Source organism: Setaria italica, chromosome II (assembly GCF_000263155.2).
Source record: "Setaria italica strain Yugu1 chromosome II, Setaria_italica_v2.0, whole genome shotgun sequence".
Lineage (NCBI taxonomy): Eukaryota > Viridiplantae > Streptophyta > Magnoliopsida > Poales > Poaceae > Setaria > Setaria italica.
The window spans coordinates 36119014-36137210 of record NC_028451.1 but is presented as its reverse complement, the minus strand read 5'-3'; the positions used below and the strand labels follow the sequence as shown (position 1 = coordinate 36137210).

Genomic DNA, 18197 nt, shown 5'->3' with positions numbered 1-18197 from the left:
AGGCCAACCCGCGCCGTGGATGCTGCCCGGTCGGGCCGTCACGGGAGCCCGCTGCAGATGCTGCCCCGCGACCCGTACAGCGTTGCGCCCTTCGTGCTGCTGCGGCCGGCGGCGGCGCACACGCGGCGAGTGCTCTCCCAAACCGCTGGCGGCCGTGCGCCCTTGCGAAACCGGTGCCACAGCGGGTACTCCGACACCAATCCTACGCTAGCTAATTCGTACGTTACTATTTGATTGGTACTGTCGTGATAATTCGACGCAACCAAGTTAGACCTGAACTGAAAATTAAGGGGGAATGGCAATGTGCTACTGCTGTCACGGACAAAAGAAAGGCCTAGTAGTGTTGGATAGGGGTGCAGAGCATCCCTGTTCCACTTCCTTTCGCCGTTCAAGCTTAAATGATGCTTAGTTTTTCTTTAACCCACTTACCACATATATTTGCATATATCCAATATACTATATGTTTTCCTGTACGCAGCATCTTTTTCTAACCGGGCTTGCAAGATCAATTATATATTATATTAATTAAGTTAGTATACGGCAGGCAAGAGACTACGAGACGGCAACTTGCAACAGCCTACCGCGCGGCGTGAACTTGGCATGAACGACCGCATTCTCTCTCTCTCTCTCTCTCTCTCTCTCTCTCTCTCTCTCTCTCTCCCCTGCGAAGGCTCATGAGGTGAGATCAATCTACATTCTCTTCCCCTCTTCTAGTTGCTTAATTTGTTCGTCTGCTTTCTCTAGCGAAACTCCTTCCGAATCCCGTAAGATTCCCTCCCCATCCGCTGCGATTTCGTCCTGCGTGCGATGTTTTTGAACGTTCCTGGCCTGTTGTTTTCTTTGTGGGGCGGAGCATATATGATTCTTGCCGTGCTGACTGCTAAAACTTTTGCATTTTTTTGAGGTCTGATTAACTGACGGATTTGTTCTTATGGTCAGTTCTGATCTGTTATTGCTGATCGGTGATGTGTTGCCATTGCGGTAGTTTTGTTGGTGATAAGGATGATGAAGCTATCTAGCGTGCACCTGTGCTTATGTGGTGATTTTCCGCTCGCCTCTCTAATTGGGATTCGATGATCTGGTTGTGGTCTTTCGATGGCTCCCTCGTTATACATGGTCGTTGAGTTCTTCTGAGCACAATCATTTGGGAGCTCATCATCTCGAGGCCTTTTGATTTACGAGACTTTTGCGGAATTTACCTCAGATTGGATTTCAGACTTCTTTTATTTTGTTTGCTGCGTTCCTGATGCGCATGAGAACTCGGCGATGAATTTGTTATGCTAGGAATGTTTGAGAGATCGCAGTTTCTCAGGTTTAGGGTTTTAGAAAGATGTTCTTTGAGGTTAATGTGCGTGCTGCAGCATGCAGATATGATTCTTAGGTTGGGCTCTTGATGTTGCTTTGCTGTACGATGTTTGATGGCTCTTGTTGTGTGTGAGCGTTGGCTTCAAATTTTCTGTTCCCTTCTTTTTGAATGTCCTAAGGAGCATTTCGTGATAGCAAAGATCAGATGGTGTAATCTTGCTTTGTTACTACAAATTTCCTGCCAAAGGGCGCTGTGCATGCTCCCCTTGGCATGTAGTTAATTCCTGTAAAAAATGTAATGCACTGTATGCACTTAAATTCTACTGTTTTTACTTCAGTAAGATAGAGTGCCTGGACCATTAGTTCGTTATTGGGCATGATGAAGTACCTGTTCTTGAATTTCACATGACTTTGAATTCTTCTTTTGCATTGGTACTTGGTCGCAAAATCTTAGTTCACTTCATTTTGTGTATCTAGGTTTACTTTTCTGCTGCGGAATACTATTGTTATGTATGACAGAATAATCCAGTTTTAGCTACTGAATTTCTATTTTTATCTCATCACTGCTTCATGTTATTTGGTTAATCTATAATCAATGACAGTGTGTTCATTAATTATCTTGTTATGGAACTTTAAGAACTTTTACTCATACTGTTGTGTTGCAGGATGTCATCAGGCTTCACTATGGCACTTGCCATGCCAACGACACTAAAATGTACCAAAGCTGGTGGGAACAAAAGGCTCAAGTATGCTGTATCAGCTATACAAGGATACTGTGAAGATATGGAAGATGATGTGAGTAGCCTACTAGCCTTTTAATCATTGGAAGCATTGTTCTCTGGAATAAAAATGATTGAATTGAGTAGTTTCTGCGAAACAATGAAGCCTAATCGCACTCTTCTCATTCTACAGCATGCAGTTGTTGAAGATATGGATAGAGAGACATCATTCTTTGGCGTTTATGATGGACATGGAGTGTTTGCCTTCTAACCGTCTTATGAACATCAAATTCAAAACGTGTGTGATGCCATTTGACTGGATGTTAGGCTATTTGATTTCATTGATTTTGTTAAATTCTTTTGACTTGTAAGTTGTAACCTTATATACACTCAAAGAATACTTGACTGTTCACTCATCCTTTTGTTTTCAGCAACATGTACCATTTACTGTGAGATTTGTCATGTAACCATTTGAGTTATTTATATTCTGTTTCAGGGCCTGCTGTTGCAAGGTACTGTGCAAACCATCTGCACATTGAGCTTCTCAAGCAGCCAGCGTTTCATCGTAATCTCGCTCATCCAATTGAGAGAACATTCTTCAGGTTATCAATTTTTTGTAGCTCACTACATTCATGCATAATATATTTTTTCAGACAACATAAGTTACCTCCCTTTGTTATTACAGTGGAGAGCAAAGGACTAATGTTACCTCGTTCTTTGTTCATAGTTGATAGTTGAACTTGTTTCTCTCACAACTAATAATTACGTAATTAGTGTGCCTACTTAATTCTTGCAGAATGGATGTAATGATGAGAGATAGGAATGCCGAAAAGGAATTATCTAAGTATGGTGGTAACAAGCACTGGAGAAAATTTAGAAAGAATCTTTGCATGAGCTCCATCTTTCCTTGCTTTATACAGGTTTTAATTCAATTAGTATCTCTTTATAAAATCTAATATATGAAAGCATGTAATATTTACTTTATTTTGGATGTTTTACTAGCGACCTCCCTACGAGGGACCACTAGTGGATGGATGCACTGCATGTGTTGCTCTGATTAGAGGCAACCAAATAATAATTGGAAATGCTGGTGATTCACGTTGTGTACTCTCAAGAAATGGCCAGGTGCAAATTTTCTTATCAAGTGTCAGCATCCTATTTTGTAATATGTTTGCATGCATATTACTTGTGCCTGAACACACTGTTTATTTCCATCGTACACGAAGGCTGTTGCTTTATCCACAGATCATAAACAATGCCTTCCTGCTGAAAGACAAAGAATCGAAAAAGCAAGAAATGCAACTGTTAGAGTTAGAGGAGATGCCCCTCAAATTGATGATGGAATTTCGACTTCAAGATCGATAGGTATAGTTCCACCTGACCTTTTGCTTCGTTAAGGGATTTATTCAATTGATTGTATTGCGGTCAATATTTCACTTCCCTACATTTCAGGTGACCTTAAATGCAAGCAGAATATCAGCCTGTTTCCCCAGGACCAAATATTGATTGCTTTTCCAGAAGTGCAGTCTGTAAGTGTAGCTAAATTGTGGTGCAAGTGTAATTTTTTCCGACTGTATATCATCTGATGGAAAATTGTCCTTTTTTTAGGAAGAAATAATCGCTGAGTCAGAATTTCTTGTTATAGCATGCAAATATGCAATGAATTCTGGTAAGTTCTTAGCTAAAAACAGAGATGCATTGTCCAACTCGTTTGCTTTCATATTTATGATTTAATTCATAATACATCTATTGAAATGATAATTATCTTCAGTTAAATAGAATAGTATCTGTCTAGGAGGTGTTTGATTTTTGCTTCAGTTAAATATGAATTGCTTTGGACTGGGCCACTTCACCAGTATGTATATTTCATTAGTACATGGTTCCCAAACTGCCGGATTTAAGTCCTTCCTTCAGTTCTATGTGATGGGGGTCGGAGGAGCCAACTTTACAGCACGATGCTAGGTCTGCCTATCCTCTATGTGCTAATGTTTGTAATGTTCAGATAGTTATCAACCTGATGAGACGTCTGCTTTAACATGTCCGTTTGCTGAAAATAATCGTCAGATTTGTTTGATTTGTTTCGAACGGATTTACTGGGTCTGCATACAGTGGTACTCAATGAAACATAGTAATGAAGTTATGATAAGGACCCTGGCCAGCCTGAGTTTTTCTTCACACGGTCAATGATGTAATTTTCTTGACACTGTTTGCTCTATGCTCACACACGTCTTGTACATGTACTTTTTTTTTGTAGGGATTGCATGACAAATCAACAGGTGGTTGATTATGTAAGGATATACTTAAAAGCTGTAAGTATTCTCCCCTCGGCATGTCTGCTCGCTTTGATAATCATGCATTAAAAAGAGGGAAATTTGCTAACAGATTTAAGAAAAGTTTGGGTGCCGTACTGGCGTGTGCTGCTATGCTGATATCATATACACACAAAGTATTCTCCTCTCAGTCTAGTAGTTGATTTTAGTAGAGAATTTCTCTCTATGAATGGTGGGGGTATTTGGCCTTCTTATTTTGCTGACTGGTTTACAATTACTGGCTACAATCTTTGCATCTTCATCATTTGCTACTGCTGTTGTCCTGACATATTCTGCGGTTGACTGAGGGCGTCGAGCTGAGCTACATCTGTGAGTCCCTTCTGTCGCACTATGAAAAACATCACAAAGGGGGAAAGAACATGACTGTCGTGATCATTGTCTTCAAGAAGAGAAATGAAGCCTGCCCTGCCCTCCCTCCTGCCCTGGCCAAGGTGAGGGCTCAGCTTCCCACTCGCTGCTGCCCCCATCCGAGCCACCCGCTGCCAGGACCGGGGCTGATGAGCCACTCGCTTCCAGGCCCAGGGCCCTGCGGACAACTTCCGAGATTGAGCTTTGAGTCTACTATTCTTTCGGGAAGGAATTGAGCCTCAATCATGATACTAAAAGAAAAGAAATCCTCTGAGAGCGAGAACATTCAGAGTTAGTAGTTGAGTAAATTTAGAAGTATAGATTCACTCTGATTACCAAACGGGCAACTTTACAACTTAGGGAGCTGTAGGTCTTGTGTTTAAGGTGAAGGTACTGGAATCTGTTCAGTATGAAAATAGATGGTATCCTAAAGGTGGATTACTATCATGAGTCACAGGGTATTGGTAGACTGACACTCAATTGTTTGACTATTTCATCTCAGTAGTATTTCTGGATGGATGACTTCACATGGTAATTCCATACCTCAACTAAATCACCAACGTGCCCGGCTAATGATCTATGTTCTTTTACCATGATACCCTTATAAAATTATAGTGATGCTATCTGTGTTCTTTTACCATGATATCATACTACCTATATATAGGTGAAAATTTCAGTAATATATAATTAATCTTGACCGTCGAATATTTTTACACTAGTCTTCTTCGAACACTAGTATAGCCTAGCTAGTATTATTGCGTACCGTAAAAGAACTTTTCATATTATTGGCCGCTATGCCATCGCAACCTTGAAACGTCAAACCATCTTTTCAATGAATGCACAATCTCAAAGCAATTTTGGCATGCCATCAGCGAGTGGATTCAATGCCCTAGTATCGATCCACCAAATTGGACAGGATCACAGTGTTTCGTTGACTGGTTCCATGACCTGGCCGGAAGCTCCTGTTCCGGTCTGGCAAAGGGTGTGAGGTCTCTAGTAATCTTAGTGACTTGGAGTATTTGGAGGGAGAGAAATGCAAGAACCTTCAATGATCTGGAGAAGAGCGTGGCCAGACTTGTCCAATGGATCAAGGATGAAGCAAAATTATGGGGAGCAGCCGGCTCCAAACATTTGGCAGCTCTTGTTGTCCCTCAAGTTTTTGAGTAATCGTCTTATGTTTTTTTTCTTCTCATGTAGTTCGAGTGGGAGCTTTTATTCTCCACCTGTTCTCAGCCTCTCACTGAGCAGGATTCCATTCGGCACCTCTAGTAAAATGTTCTACCCCCTTATCAATATATGCCAGAATCTATCCGGGTCTTTCGAAAAAAATAGTGTTCTTACTCCCATTATCAAGTTCAATTGTATTTTGCTCTTTTCTTTTTCAGTTTTATGATCCTCACTTTTTGAAACCGAAGGACGAAAGCACTGTTTGCTGCTATCTTTTAATTCCTTATTAGATGGAACACATGGAACCGAAAAAATGGATTCAAAAAAAGGAAAACATGGTTTCACAGTGCTGCTTAGTAAATGTTTAATGTCAAAACCGGTAAATGTTTAATGTCAAAACCGGTATAAAATCATTAAGACAAATCAACAGGGTGAAACTTTTTTTTTTGAAAAAGTTGAATTGACAACGTTAGAGGCTCTTAATAGAATAAGGGGTAAACGCAATCTTCAATTTGAGAAAACAAGAAGAAAAACATAAATTAAAAAATAAGGACAAAATCATGATTAGTCTTTAAAATATATGCGCGAACATAAAAAGCCCCCTCATTATGTCTACTGGTGGCAATGTAGGGAGTGTTGGAGAAAAATATCCCGTTGGATTTTATTATAATTCCTTTTTTTAAAGGTATGCAGGGTATGAGTCCTCATTTGGATACCAGGAGCTAAACCTTGTCAAATCGGATGTTCGGATGCTAATTAGGAGGACTAAATATGAGCTAATTACAAAACTAATAGCAGAACCCTAGGCTAATTACATATGAATCCATAATTAATATGAATCCATAATTAGTACATATTTACTGTAGCATCATATGATCAAATTATGGACTAATTAAGTTTAATAGATTCGTCTCGCGAATTAACCTTCATTTATGCAATTTATTTTGTAATTAACCTTATTTAATATTTCTAATCAGTTATGTCACCCGAGTGAAACCAAACGGAAAACCAGTGCATATCCGACTCCGTAGCCAATTCCCCTTTACCCTTTACCATATATCTCTCTCCGTCTTCTCTCTTCTCCACAAGTCCCATCGATCCCCAACGCTCATCTAAAAAATCCAGAACCCAGCAAAGCCCTAAACCCACGCCACCATGCCGGAGGTCGAACCTGACCTCGAGGCTGGCGTGGCCGCAGCATCACACGAAGGCGGAGGTGAAGCTTGAGGCCGATCCCAAGGCCGCGGCGACCGCCGAGGCTAAAACCGCCGTGACGCCGCCGCCGCAGAATTTGGAGCAGGGGACCCCGCGCCTGCAGTGGGAGTTCGTGCGGAAGGTGTACGCCGTCATCTTCCTGCAGTACCGGCTCGCGGGTGGCGTCGTCGCCGTCACCTGCTTCGTGCCCGCCGTCCCGCGCTTCTTCACGTCCCCCCACGTCGCCGTCGATATCGCCTTCATCGCCATCGTTGTCGCCCCCTTTATCGGTGCGCTTGTGCTTTCTTCACAATTATGTTCCGACCCTTGCCCTCCTACTGTTTTGTGATGTACCGTTAATCGCCCTTTTACTGTTTTGTAATGTCCCCGTTAATTTGAGTGCGCTCAATTTGTGCAGCGTTATGGCCGATGCTCAAGTACAGGGAGAAGCACCCGATGAATCTGCTGCTGCTTGGCCTCGTCACGCTCTGCTTCAGCCTCAGCATCGGCATCTTGACCTCCGTCTTCACCACAATTGGTATAGACATAATCTCCTATCCCGTCCCCGCCTTCTGGAGTTTGATGTTTGTGTGTGCTGTGGTAAATGCTGGTAGTTTTGATCCAGAATCAAGTGGTCATCTACTCATCTTCTTGCAGTAGGTTGTTGGGATGATACGGGTGATTCATGGTTCAGACAGAATGTAACATTTAGCCTCTTCATCCCTCTTGTCACGGGTTGAATGATCCTGTGCTCGCTTAGTAGTGCATTGGTGTGCTGTAAGGACCACCGGGAAATAAGAACACTAAATATTTGCTGTCAGGCTACAAGTCTTAAAAAACATGCCGTGCCCTGTTAAAGAAGATATATGTTTGGATGATGATTAAGTCTTGATCAGGGCAGTTTTTTTGTTGCATCAGCAGCTAATAAGTTAAATTTCCATTTAGATGATGGTTTAAGTCTTTATCTGCTTAGAAACTCTACAACAGAACATTCTACATGTTGAAAACCCACCCTGTATCTGCCATGGCATGCCTTAAGATTAAGTGTTGAGTCTCTCTATGTTTATGACTTTCAAGGCTGATTTTTGTTGATGAAACTCATGGGGTGGCTTGTTCAATTGTTCATCTTACACAACTGTAGAATTCAAAATTTAGTTGTGTGAGTTGGTATGCTAAAATATCATTTGTATCTCGGTAATGAACTGTATTTTACATGTCCACAGGTACAGTGGTTTTGCAATCTATGATTCTTACAGAAGTTGCTATGATTAACCTCGTCATCTACACATTCTGAGCATCCATAAGACACTATAAAGTCACCTTCCTGTTCCCCTTCCTGATCACCCACCTCCTCACATTTGTGATCTACTTGACCATTCAGGTAGAACATAATTCAACAGTTTCTTTCTTAATTCTTTCAACAGTTTCTTTCTTGCATGATGCCTGTCTAAATATGTCACTCCTTCCAGGTCAATTGTCCTCTGGGAAGCATCAACATGAGCGGATTCGGTTGCGTTGTCAACGTGTTGTTCGTTGTGTTCATCATCCATGACACAGACCTGTTGATCAAGCGCCACAAATTCAATGAGCACATCTTTGCTGCAATATCACTATACTCCGACCTCATCAACCTGGCCCTTTCTTGTCTGTCACCCAGTACGTTGATCAAATAGTTGTACAAGCGTGGCAAATGGTTCTACGTAATATTAATAATTAGACCCCCTAAGGTATCTTGGCCTTTATGGATCTGCACAAGGCAGTCCTAGTTGGTGGGCAACTGCATCTGACTTTAGTCGAGATCATAAACACTCGCTGATCGCTTGTTAAGTTGATGTTCGAGTAGTTAATGTGTTCTCTTATATGTAGCCAGTCATGCTACTTTTGGGGTTTATTCACACCGTTGTTTGCAGCTCTGCTGCTGATTACCTGAACGGTGACTGTTCTGGTTGGTTTTTATTTGGAACAGTCTATTTGTATGCAGATGACTAATACTAGTTCGTTGTTTCTGGAATACGGAGTTTGTATTTAATGTCGCACATACATTAGGTCCTGTTTGGAGAGGGGTGCTAAAATTTAGTCATGGATTAAAATTTAGCCCCCTCAAATGAATGGGCTAAAATTTAGCACCTAGGTTGTTTGGGAGGGAGGCTAAAGTTTAGCACTTTGATTATCAAAAGACTCTTTTACCCCCTCTCCTTTACCCTCAATGTCGGTGTCCACGGGTCGAGACTACCGGCTTAGTAAATTTGTTTTCTCTGCGCGTTAGGCTCGGATGGTTGTACGAGAGAACACGAGGATTAGATTGGTTTGGGCAAGAATAGCCCTACGTCCAGTGTGGGTGGCTGCTCGTGGTACTCGTACCAAGTTTGCAGTAGGGGCTACAAACAGGCGAGAGAGGAAAGCTGGTTCCCAGGTCTCTGTTGGTGTTTGCTGATGCTCAAAGTGTCTTGAGCGCTAGGGTTCTACAAGAGTTGTTCTGTGTTCGTTCTTGTTTGTTCGTTCGGTCGTCCGTGAACCTCCCTCCCTCGGGCCCCCTGGTCCCCTTTTATAGTGTAAGGAGGGCACAGGGGTTACAAAATGAGCCAGGAGTAAAGGAGGGTAAAAAGGTAAAAAAGGAAGCAAGTGGGGCTACTGGAGACGCTGTCTTCCTTTCTTGTCTCTGCGCCTTGTCAGTACTGCTACTGAAGAAAGGCGGTTTGCCGTTGGATCCCATCGATGACTGGCGGTCGGCCACCGTAGCCGAGCACGCGAGTCGCATATGGCGGCCGATCACTGTAGCCGCGCAAGTTGGTGGTGATGGCCGGTCGCTGTAGCCGTGAGAGTTATAGGCGGGAGCCGACCACTGTAGCCATGTGTTCTGACAGGGCTGCGCGGTTGATGTGCACTTCTTGCCAGGCTGCGCGGGAAACCAGACGGTTTGCCCTCCTCCGTTAGACAGTATGGGCGATGAGTGCCCTATGACAGGTGTCGCAGAGGGATAAGGCGGTGCAGTCATAGCCCTGTGCTATCGTGGCAGCAGTGTGTAGCCCAACATTCTGACAGGTCACGTCGAAGAATACGGGCGCCTCTCCATGTGTCAGAACCATATCCTGGAGCATGCGCGCCCCATCGATTATGTTTTGGCGAGATTGGGGGGACCCACAAGACCTGTGCCTCCATTTGATGGCCTGCACATGCCTTCGGGCGAGGCGGAGTCTTGCTTCGAGGGATCGGGCGCGTCCGACCCCTTGCGCCCGAGGTCAGGCGAGGCGAAATCTTGCTTCGAGGGGTCGGGCGTGTCCGACCCCTTGCGTTCAGGGTCGAGCGAGGCGGAACTCCCTCAGTCGAGACGAGGTGAGGCCTCGGGGGGTCGGACGCGTCCGACCCCGTGCCCTTGGGGTCGGGTGAGGCGGAGCGAGGTACCTCCGGGGTGTGTTTGGTCGGTGGAGATTACGGGTGCCGGGGGTGGGCCCTAGCCGTTACGATCGTTGATTAGGGAGCGTAAGGAGGTCATTAATACTCCTCTCCGACAATTAGGGAGCGTAAGGAGGTCGTTAAAATTCCTCCCCGACAGTAGCCCCCGAGTCTTTAGGGAAGCAAGGTGCTCCTCCAGAGGCTGTGACTGGCTCTCAGCAGAGTGTTTGTCGGGGGTCTTTGCTTAACCCGTAACCTGTTTTGGTCAGGGAGAATGTTTCTGTAACGACCTGGATTATTTAAGCCGAGTTTAATCTTAAGACAAGTTCCCTAATCTGGTTGACTCAGCTTTTCTGGAGCTATACCGGCTAAGTCTGGTTTTCAGCCCAACCTAGCGCCTTAGGGAGGGTTTATCTTTGGAAAGTTGAGCAGGACACCAAGAAAACTCTTGTTAGAAGTTGGAGAACGAAGTCCCTGCTTTAGCTTTGTTAATTGGACCTTGCTCCAATCCATCTCCGAAACTTCCCAAATCTGCAGTTCAAATCAGCCCCGACCCATGAAACCCAGCAAACCGCCGTTTTCTCTAAGTCCCGAAACCAGTGTTCCTTCCAACTTTGGAGCCTTGGATCTACGAATCCACTGCATCTTTGAACTCGATCCAATTACAAAAGTTGGACCTTAGCTGGTGTTATACAACTCTTGTTAAGGGAGTCAAAGTGGTGAAGATTGGAACTTGGGAGATCAAGAGGCTGGAAAATGAACCCAAAAAAAGGATCCCGTGGATCTCTCGAGCCAAGCGTGCCAGAGCGCGCGTGCGCCCTGTTTTAGAGCGCCGCCGCCGCGTGGCTTAACCTCACCGACGAGCGCTGCCTCGCCCAGTCGCTGGCCGCGACACGATGGATCAGCGCGCCTCCTCCGCAATCGCGTGCTGGAGCGCCCTGCCAACTTCTCCACCCCGTCTCGTCTCGCCCGAGACCTTGCCAGCCGCGCCAGGCGTCCTGCCGCCGCTGCGACTGAAGATTGGCCACTGCCGCGCTAGTCCGCCTCGCCTCCCGCGCGCATCTCCTCACCAGGATCCCCGGCCGCGCCCCAACGCCTTCCAGCTTTTCCATCGTACCTCAGTCGCGCTGCCCACGCGCGCGCCCCACGATGATACCGCCTTCGCCAACCACCGCGCAGGCAGTGACAACTCCTTTTCCCCCGCCAGGGCAGTCGTGTGCCGCGGCAGAGCCGCTAGTACGCACATTCTCACGTCGCATCGCTCGCCCTGTCACCTCGCCTGCAGTGCCCCTCTCTCCCTCCTGTCCGCCAATACCGAGTCGCCGCACCCAATCCGGCGCTGGACGCGACCAGGCACACCTCGACGTCACCAGTCCTTCCGTGCGGCAAAACCGCGCCTGCCTAGCGCTGTCTTCAGTGCCTAATGCCGTAAGATCCTATCCCCGGAGCTCCGCTTCGCCGGCCAATGGAGACGCCGACCAATCGCCGCCATGGCAGAGCACTCCTTTCTCTTTCGATCTTATCCTCGCGCCGCTCGAACTCTTTCTCTTCCGCGCAGCTATAAAAGGGGTACCGAAGCCTCGTACCGAAGTTCCCTTTTGCCACCACCGCCTTGTCGCCCTTGCTTGCTTGTTCTTCTCCAGCGCACTCGTCGCCGCACACTTCTCTGCTTCACGCGCAAGTGCCGCCGCCTGAGCTCTCTGTGGAGCTCCCCTTCCGCCCAACACCCCGCCAGCCGTTTCGCCTTCCTTCGCGTTGTGCTAGAGCGTGCATGTTGCCCTCAAGAAGCGCCGCCGCCGCCCGAAACTTAGCGCCTTTCGTCGTTTCGCCTGAGCTTGCTTCTTCCCGACCCCAAGTTTTCATCGATAGGACCAAAGGTAAGCTGCCGACCCCTTTCCGTTTCGCCGGACCCCTGTCCGTTTCGCTCGACCCCTATCTATTTCACCCGACCCTTGTCCGCCTCGCCCGAGGGCTCGGCTGTATCCTTTTCTTGTGACCAAGGGTATCTGTGTAAAATTTCGGGGACTTCTCTGTGTGAAGTCTGAGGACCTCGGTACAGTTATTCTTTAGGTCTAAGGGTCAGATCGTAAGTTTTTCCCGATCCGACTCTTTTATCTTGTTCTAAATCAACAGAAGCTTGGGAAATTCATCTTAAATCGAGGAAAAATCAGAAAAATGTGAAATCACTTGGGTTGGAATCCTCTTTCTGAGTAAAATTCAATAAAATGGGTTTCACACTTTTCCTATAGTTTTGCTACAGTTTATGGGCTAAATCTTGCAAGCGTTGTTGAAATAACCGTCTAAGTGTCTGACCCTTGCATTTGCATTCCGTGTAGAGCTAAACCTCGTTGACGGCACGTACGAGCTGCACCCGGTGTCAGAAGACGGAGTTGTAGCTGAGCCGCCGCCTGCAGGAGCTGAAGCCGAGCACCCAGAAGATTAGTTTGCTTCCGCCCCGATCGAAGGCAAGCTTCAGAGCATAACCCAATCTTTCTAAACTTGCGCATGCCTTCATTTGTATGTATGCGCATTTACGTTACAGGAATTGTTTGAAACCATAGATGCATGACTTAGTTCCCTTTATCTGAATACTAGTATGATAGTCCGAGTAGTTGCAGTGCTTAACAGAACTCGGTAAAAGTCGAGTGATTCCCTGTCACTCGCGAGTTATAGGAGTTGCTTGCTCCCCTTCTGGTTACAACTATAAGGACGATGGATGGGGCAGGGCTCTGTGAACTATTTTGGTGGTCGGTGGATTGCCTCGTCTGTCTACATCAAATTGATTAAGGTCGGAAAGTGTTGGTGTTCGTGATCAAGTGTTTTAAAGTACTAATCTCATACCTAGTATGGGATGGGGAAACCTAGTACCTGATTGAACTAGGGCGTGGCTTATACCCCTGTTGTCCCTGGAACGAGGTTCCCATGGTGCATCATGTGGGTGCAAGTGCGGTCATAGTACGGCAAGAGGTCGGGACTGTGGAGCATTACATGCCAAGGGAAGTTTGGACCTAACACGCGCCTGGGAATTGATGGGGACGGCCGACATAGGAAGCGACCCTCTGTGGTGCACGGATGTCGTGAGATTAGGTTCACCATGCATGGTTAAGAAATTCGAATCGATTCGTCTGCCTCTCATAGTTTGGGACTGCTTGATCGCTATGCTACACTGAGTAAAGATGGAACATGATGATGATGTGAACCTTGATGCTTCTTCTTTAAATTGTTTGGAACCTATTTTTGCTTAGAATAAGTTGCTAATGTAGACTGGTTAATGAACTTAGAACCTAAGCTAAAATATTGAAAGTAAGGACCTACTGTAGTCGCTTTTGGCAAAGCAAACCCCTCAGCCAAGAGCCTTGCATGTCTAGAAGTTGGTGGAGTAGATCCCACCGGTCAGTTAAGTCTTGTTGAGCGTAGTCGCTCAGCCTTGCTTGTGGCACATCTTTCAGGTGATGTTGAAGCTCCTGAGTTGGCTGCTGTTGGCACTTCGCCTCCCCAGCTTCCTCCTGGGTGGACGATCGAGTGGGATCCCTCCTCAGACGGCGAGGATAGGGACCAGTGATGTCATGATCGGCCTTATCAGTGACATCCGACCCCGACGCTAGCTTCTGTGGTTTATCTTTTTCGCTGCTTATGAACTCTGTACAACGTTGTTTTTTGAACCAGTGTTGTAAGAAATTAATGTACTCCTTTAAGTTGGATGATTCGTTGTATTCTCTGGAACCACTCACCTTCGTGTGAGCTCTGCTAATTCGGTCCGGTGTAGTGGTCTTATCGGATGAAATCCGACAGACTGCCGAGTTAACTTGATTAAAGCATATGATCGCGGCTCAGGCGACTTAATTGTGCTTTAGCTAAGTTAATTCAAGTGGTTCCACCACAGCTTCGCTGTTTGGCCTAATTGGGGGGTTTCGGGCAGGCAGAGCGCTCTGAGGATGATACGGTTTGGGGAGATTCCCATCATCCCGCTTATCATTCCTGCCTGATGCCCGATCGTGACCACACGTGTGGTCGTTTTTCTCACGATTCCAGCCCCCGAGCCCCCGCGAGTTGCAGGGGGACCGATCGAGAGGTCGGATCGTCTTTTAATTGTCACCCCTCAAATGTCCGTTCAATGGGACGGAGGGGTTGAGCCGTGCCGGGTTATCCTCGTCGAACGAACCACGGTGCTCGGTGAGCTGCTAGCGGGTTAGTTCGAGTGGAGTCTTGGTCCCTGTTAGGGGGGGTCCAGCTTGGGCCAAGCTGGTGGCATACTCCTGGTTCTGGACGGCCAGTTCATGTAGTTCTCGGATCCGTTCGACCGGATCCCGGGGCTCGTTGCCTTTCTTCGTGGAAAAAACATGAACTTAATCGCCAGTCGGGACTCGAACGTGAGGTCGAGACGCCCTTGGCTTTTGTTCGCCAGGGTAGAGGCTGCTAGCGGACCCGTCCCATCTCACCCCTTGCTTGGGAAGTGTCCTAAGGCGACTGTCGAACCCTTGGGAGGGCCAGCCTTTGAACCCCTGGACCGTAATGGGCTGTAACAACATTTTTAGCTCTGTATCCCTTTTTACCTGAAGCGGGCCTTGGGCCGCTTGTGGGAGACGTTTGTGCGTATGACCTCTGGGAGGCGAAGCAGCAGATAATGCCGGGGGCGTGGGGTGAGGAGGCGCGGCGTTCCCTGCAGTTAGAACAGGATCGTGCGTACGGTTTTCGAAAAAAGTGGGGGTGATGGGATGTACCTGACATCGCAATAAATGCGATCGGTTCGTCTTTCATTTGTCACGCGGCCCTTATAAAGCGAAAGAGCTTTCCTCGCTGGTTTCGCCCCGCGCTTGCCTTCAGCTTTCTCGCCTCCTTGCCTACTCTTTGTCTTCTTTCGAGCCAGAGCAATCGTTCTTTCGCCGCCGCCGACGAACCTTCCCCCTTCTCGGTGATGGATTCGTGGTCTCCGTCAAGCTTCAACACTGCGCTCGCGACCGGCCTCGTGAAGAAAGGTCTTCTTCGGGATAGGACCATCGCGAACGAGTGGCGGTTTCCCGGGAATAAGGCCGAGCCACACCCGGAGGGCGTGTACGTGGTCTCCTTCGCGCACTTCCACGAGAGGGGGTTCGCGATTCCCCCGAGTCGCTTCTTCCGGGGGCTGCAGCACTACAACGGCGTCAAGCTACAACACCTCAACCCCAACGGCATCCAGCACATCGCGGCATTCGTCGCGCTGTGCAAGGGATATTTGGGGATCGAGCCCAACTTCTCCCTCTGGAAGTACTTCTTTGCGGTTACTCTTTATCAGAGGACTGAGAGGAGGGGAAACCAGACGCGGCTAATTCCGGTGCCGGTGGGGTGTGCCGGTATCCACCTCCGTAGCAACCGGGCCAAGGAGTACATGTCGATGAAGACCGCGTCTTCCCACAAGGGGTGGCATTAGCAGTGGTTCTATGTGAAGAACCGTGCCGACGTCCCCTTGCCGGAGTACACCGGCCGCACTATCAAGGAAGCGCCAGCGATGTGGTTTTACGGCCCTGTCGAGAAGGAGAAGAAGCAGATCCGGGAGCTCCTCCAGGCCATCAACCGTCTGAAGAACCATGGCCTGACCGGGGCCGGGGTCGTCGGGGTGTACCATGGCCGGAGGGTGGCGCCGTTGATGCTGCGGGCCCGCTCGCTCGACGAGATGGTTCCCGGAGCGCCGACCGACGGCACCGTCCTCTCGACAGAGGAGATTGCCGATGCCGAGATCGAGCAGCGTGTCCGGGAGGTGTTGGGCGACAAGGATGTCGTGTTCTCGGTGCCGGGGCACCCTCCGATGCATCCGGATGAGGACTTCATCGAGCTGGTGAGAAACTCGCATTCTCGTTCTTTTTTCCTGCATTTCCCTAGTTTGTCGTCTTGACGCAGGGTTTTTAAATCTGCAGGGCAATTTAAACCTCGCCGTACGCTCCCAGCCACTGTTGCCAGAGGACGCGGAGCGGAGGATGCGGAACCGCCTCGCCGCCGAAGCGCAAAAGAGGAGGAAGGACTAGGAGGCGGCGAGGAAGAAGAAGAAGGCCATGGCGGACTTGCAAAGGTAGCGGAGGGGCCCAAGTGCGACGTCGGATGAGAATGATGATGCTGATGATGATGAGGATGATGACAACAACGAGAAGGGGTCCGACCGGCTCGACCAGTTGATCGCGGAAGAGCCTAAGAGCGGCGTGGTCGGGGACCAGCTCACTGCTGAGGACTATGTACTGGCCTTCGCGCTAGGCCCGCTTGTCATCCGGGAGCCGCCCCCTCAATCGGCCGCGGAGGGTGCGCCGAGCGTGTCAGCCGTCCAGGGCCCAACCCCGCGGGACCTGGAAGCCGCGCCCCAGGAGTCGGCGAGGGGCATGTCTCAGGAGTCAGTGGGGCCGACCCCCATTCCTCTGCCTGTGTTGCACGAGCAGAGGGATAGCGGCAAGCGGCTGCTATCTGACGTCTTGGGGTCGGCGTCGGGCTTTGGCACGCCGGAGTTGAAGCGCGCTCGCCATCCCCGTACCACGGTGAGGTAAGCGGAGGATCCGTGTGTGCCTTTTTCGTTTTTTGGTGATGAGTCAATCTCGCGTTGATGAGCTGTCGTCGTCTTGCAACGTTACGCGTGGTGTCATCCCGCCGCTAGCGCCGAAGAAAGCGCTCAGGTTGTCGGCCGCCTCTGTGGGACCAACCAGGGCTCTGCCGGAGGCGGGCGGCGGCGCTGTTGGTGAGGCCGTGGTGCCCACTTGGAGGCGGCATCCGAGGCGGCGACCGAGGAGAGGACGCCAGGGTCGAGTGCAGAGCAGGTGGCCGCCCCTTCTTCCTCTTCCGCCCTTGCAGCTGACTCCGCGGGAGAGGATGTTGCCCCTCGGATTCCTCCATCCACCGAGGTGATATTCATTGATGATGTGGCGGAGGAAGAGCCGGTAGGGGAGGCGTCCGTACCTGAGACGCCGGGCGTGGAGACGGAGGCGATGGTGGTAGAGGTGACGGCGGCGTCTACTCTGGCGCTGGAGGTGGAGACGGCGGCACCTACCCCGGCGGCGGAGACAGAGGCGGTGGTGCCCACTCCGGAAGGACCGTCTGCATCGGTCGAGAGGCCATCGACGTTTGTTGGGGAGTCCTCCCGCGCCATCGTCAGGTCTGGGCGTGATCCCAACGCGTGGGGAGGACCAACCGTGCGTTGGGCCCCCCGTGGAGACCCGGAGGAGCCCCTCTTCGTCCTTGATGACGTCGGGGAGCAGGAGAGGTGGCTGGAGGTGCAGGGAGGGCTCAAAGACGTTCATGCCGCCCTATCCTCTGCGGTGGGAAGGCTGCATGACGTTGTCGCCCCTGCCGGTCAGGTATGGTGTTCTTTTCGGCGGTCATTTTTCCCTTCTCTGCTCCTTTTTCTCCAAACGAGTTTCAAGCACAGATCGTCCTGCAAGCCCTCAGGGACTGCAGCCGGAGGAAGTTCGAGTTCCTCCGATGCGAGAGGGGGGTCTGGGAATGCCTTTTCGAGGAGGTGCGGCGGAACGGGGAGCTAACTGGACAGCTCGCCGCTGCCCCCCAGGCTGTCACCACCCTTGGTGAGACGGTGGCTCACCTGTGCACGCAGGAGAAGGAGGCGCAGGCGGGCGCTAGGAGGGTGAAGGACAAGCTCCGGGTTACCACCGAGAAAGCCCGCCAAGACGCCGAGGAGCTCGCCCGGGTTAAGAAGAAGCACGGAGCCCTTCAGAAGACTGTCGAGCGCATTCGGCGCGAGCGCCACACGGCTCGGCAGGAGCGCGACGCG

At 49.1% G+C, this 18197-nt stretch overlaps 1 protein-coding gene across 1 annotated transcript; it reads left to right on the top strand.

Moving 5' to 3' along the window:
- Window positions 1-57: 57 nt before the first annotated feature.
- LOC105913857 lies at window positions 58-9068 on the top strand. Its single transcript, XM_022824331.1, has 14 exons — window positions 58-218; window positions 1971-2100; window positions 2218-2282; window positions 2397-2461; window positions 2521-2626; window positions 2821-2944; window positions 3027-3149; window positions 3251-3389; window positions 3477-3553; window positions 3633-3693; window positions 6901-7353; window positions 7482-7601; window positions 8287-8444; window positions 8533-9068. The coding sequence occupies exons 1-13, from the start codon at window positions 58-60 to the stop codon at window positions 8355-8357; spliced, it is 1695 nt and encodes a 564-aa protein (XP_022680066.1). The 3' UTR covers window positions 8358-8444; window positions 8533-9068.
- Window positions 9069-18197: the final 9129 nt, after the last annotated feature.

Excerpts from the sequence above, each read along its gene's own strand:
- LOC105913857 (XM_022824331.1), top strand. The coding sequence starts at position 58 with ATGCTGCCCCGCGACCCGTACAGCGTTGCGCCCTTCGTGCTGCTGCGG. Across the intron at positions 3,554-3,632 it reads CTTTTCCAGAAGTGCAGTCT|GAAGAAATAATCGCTGAGTC; the intron begins GTAAGTGTAGCT and ends TCCTTTTTTTAG. Across the intron at positions 7,602-8,286 it reads CTCCGTCTTCACCACAATTG|GTACAGTGGTTTTGCAATCT; the intron begins GTATAGACATAA and ends ACATGTCCACAG.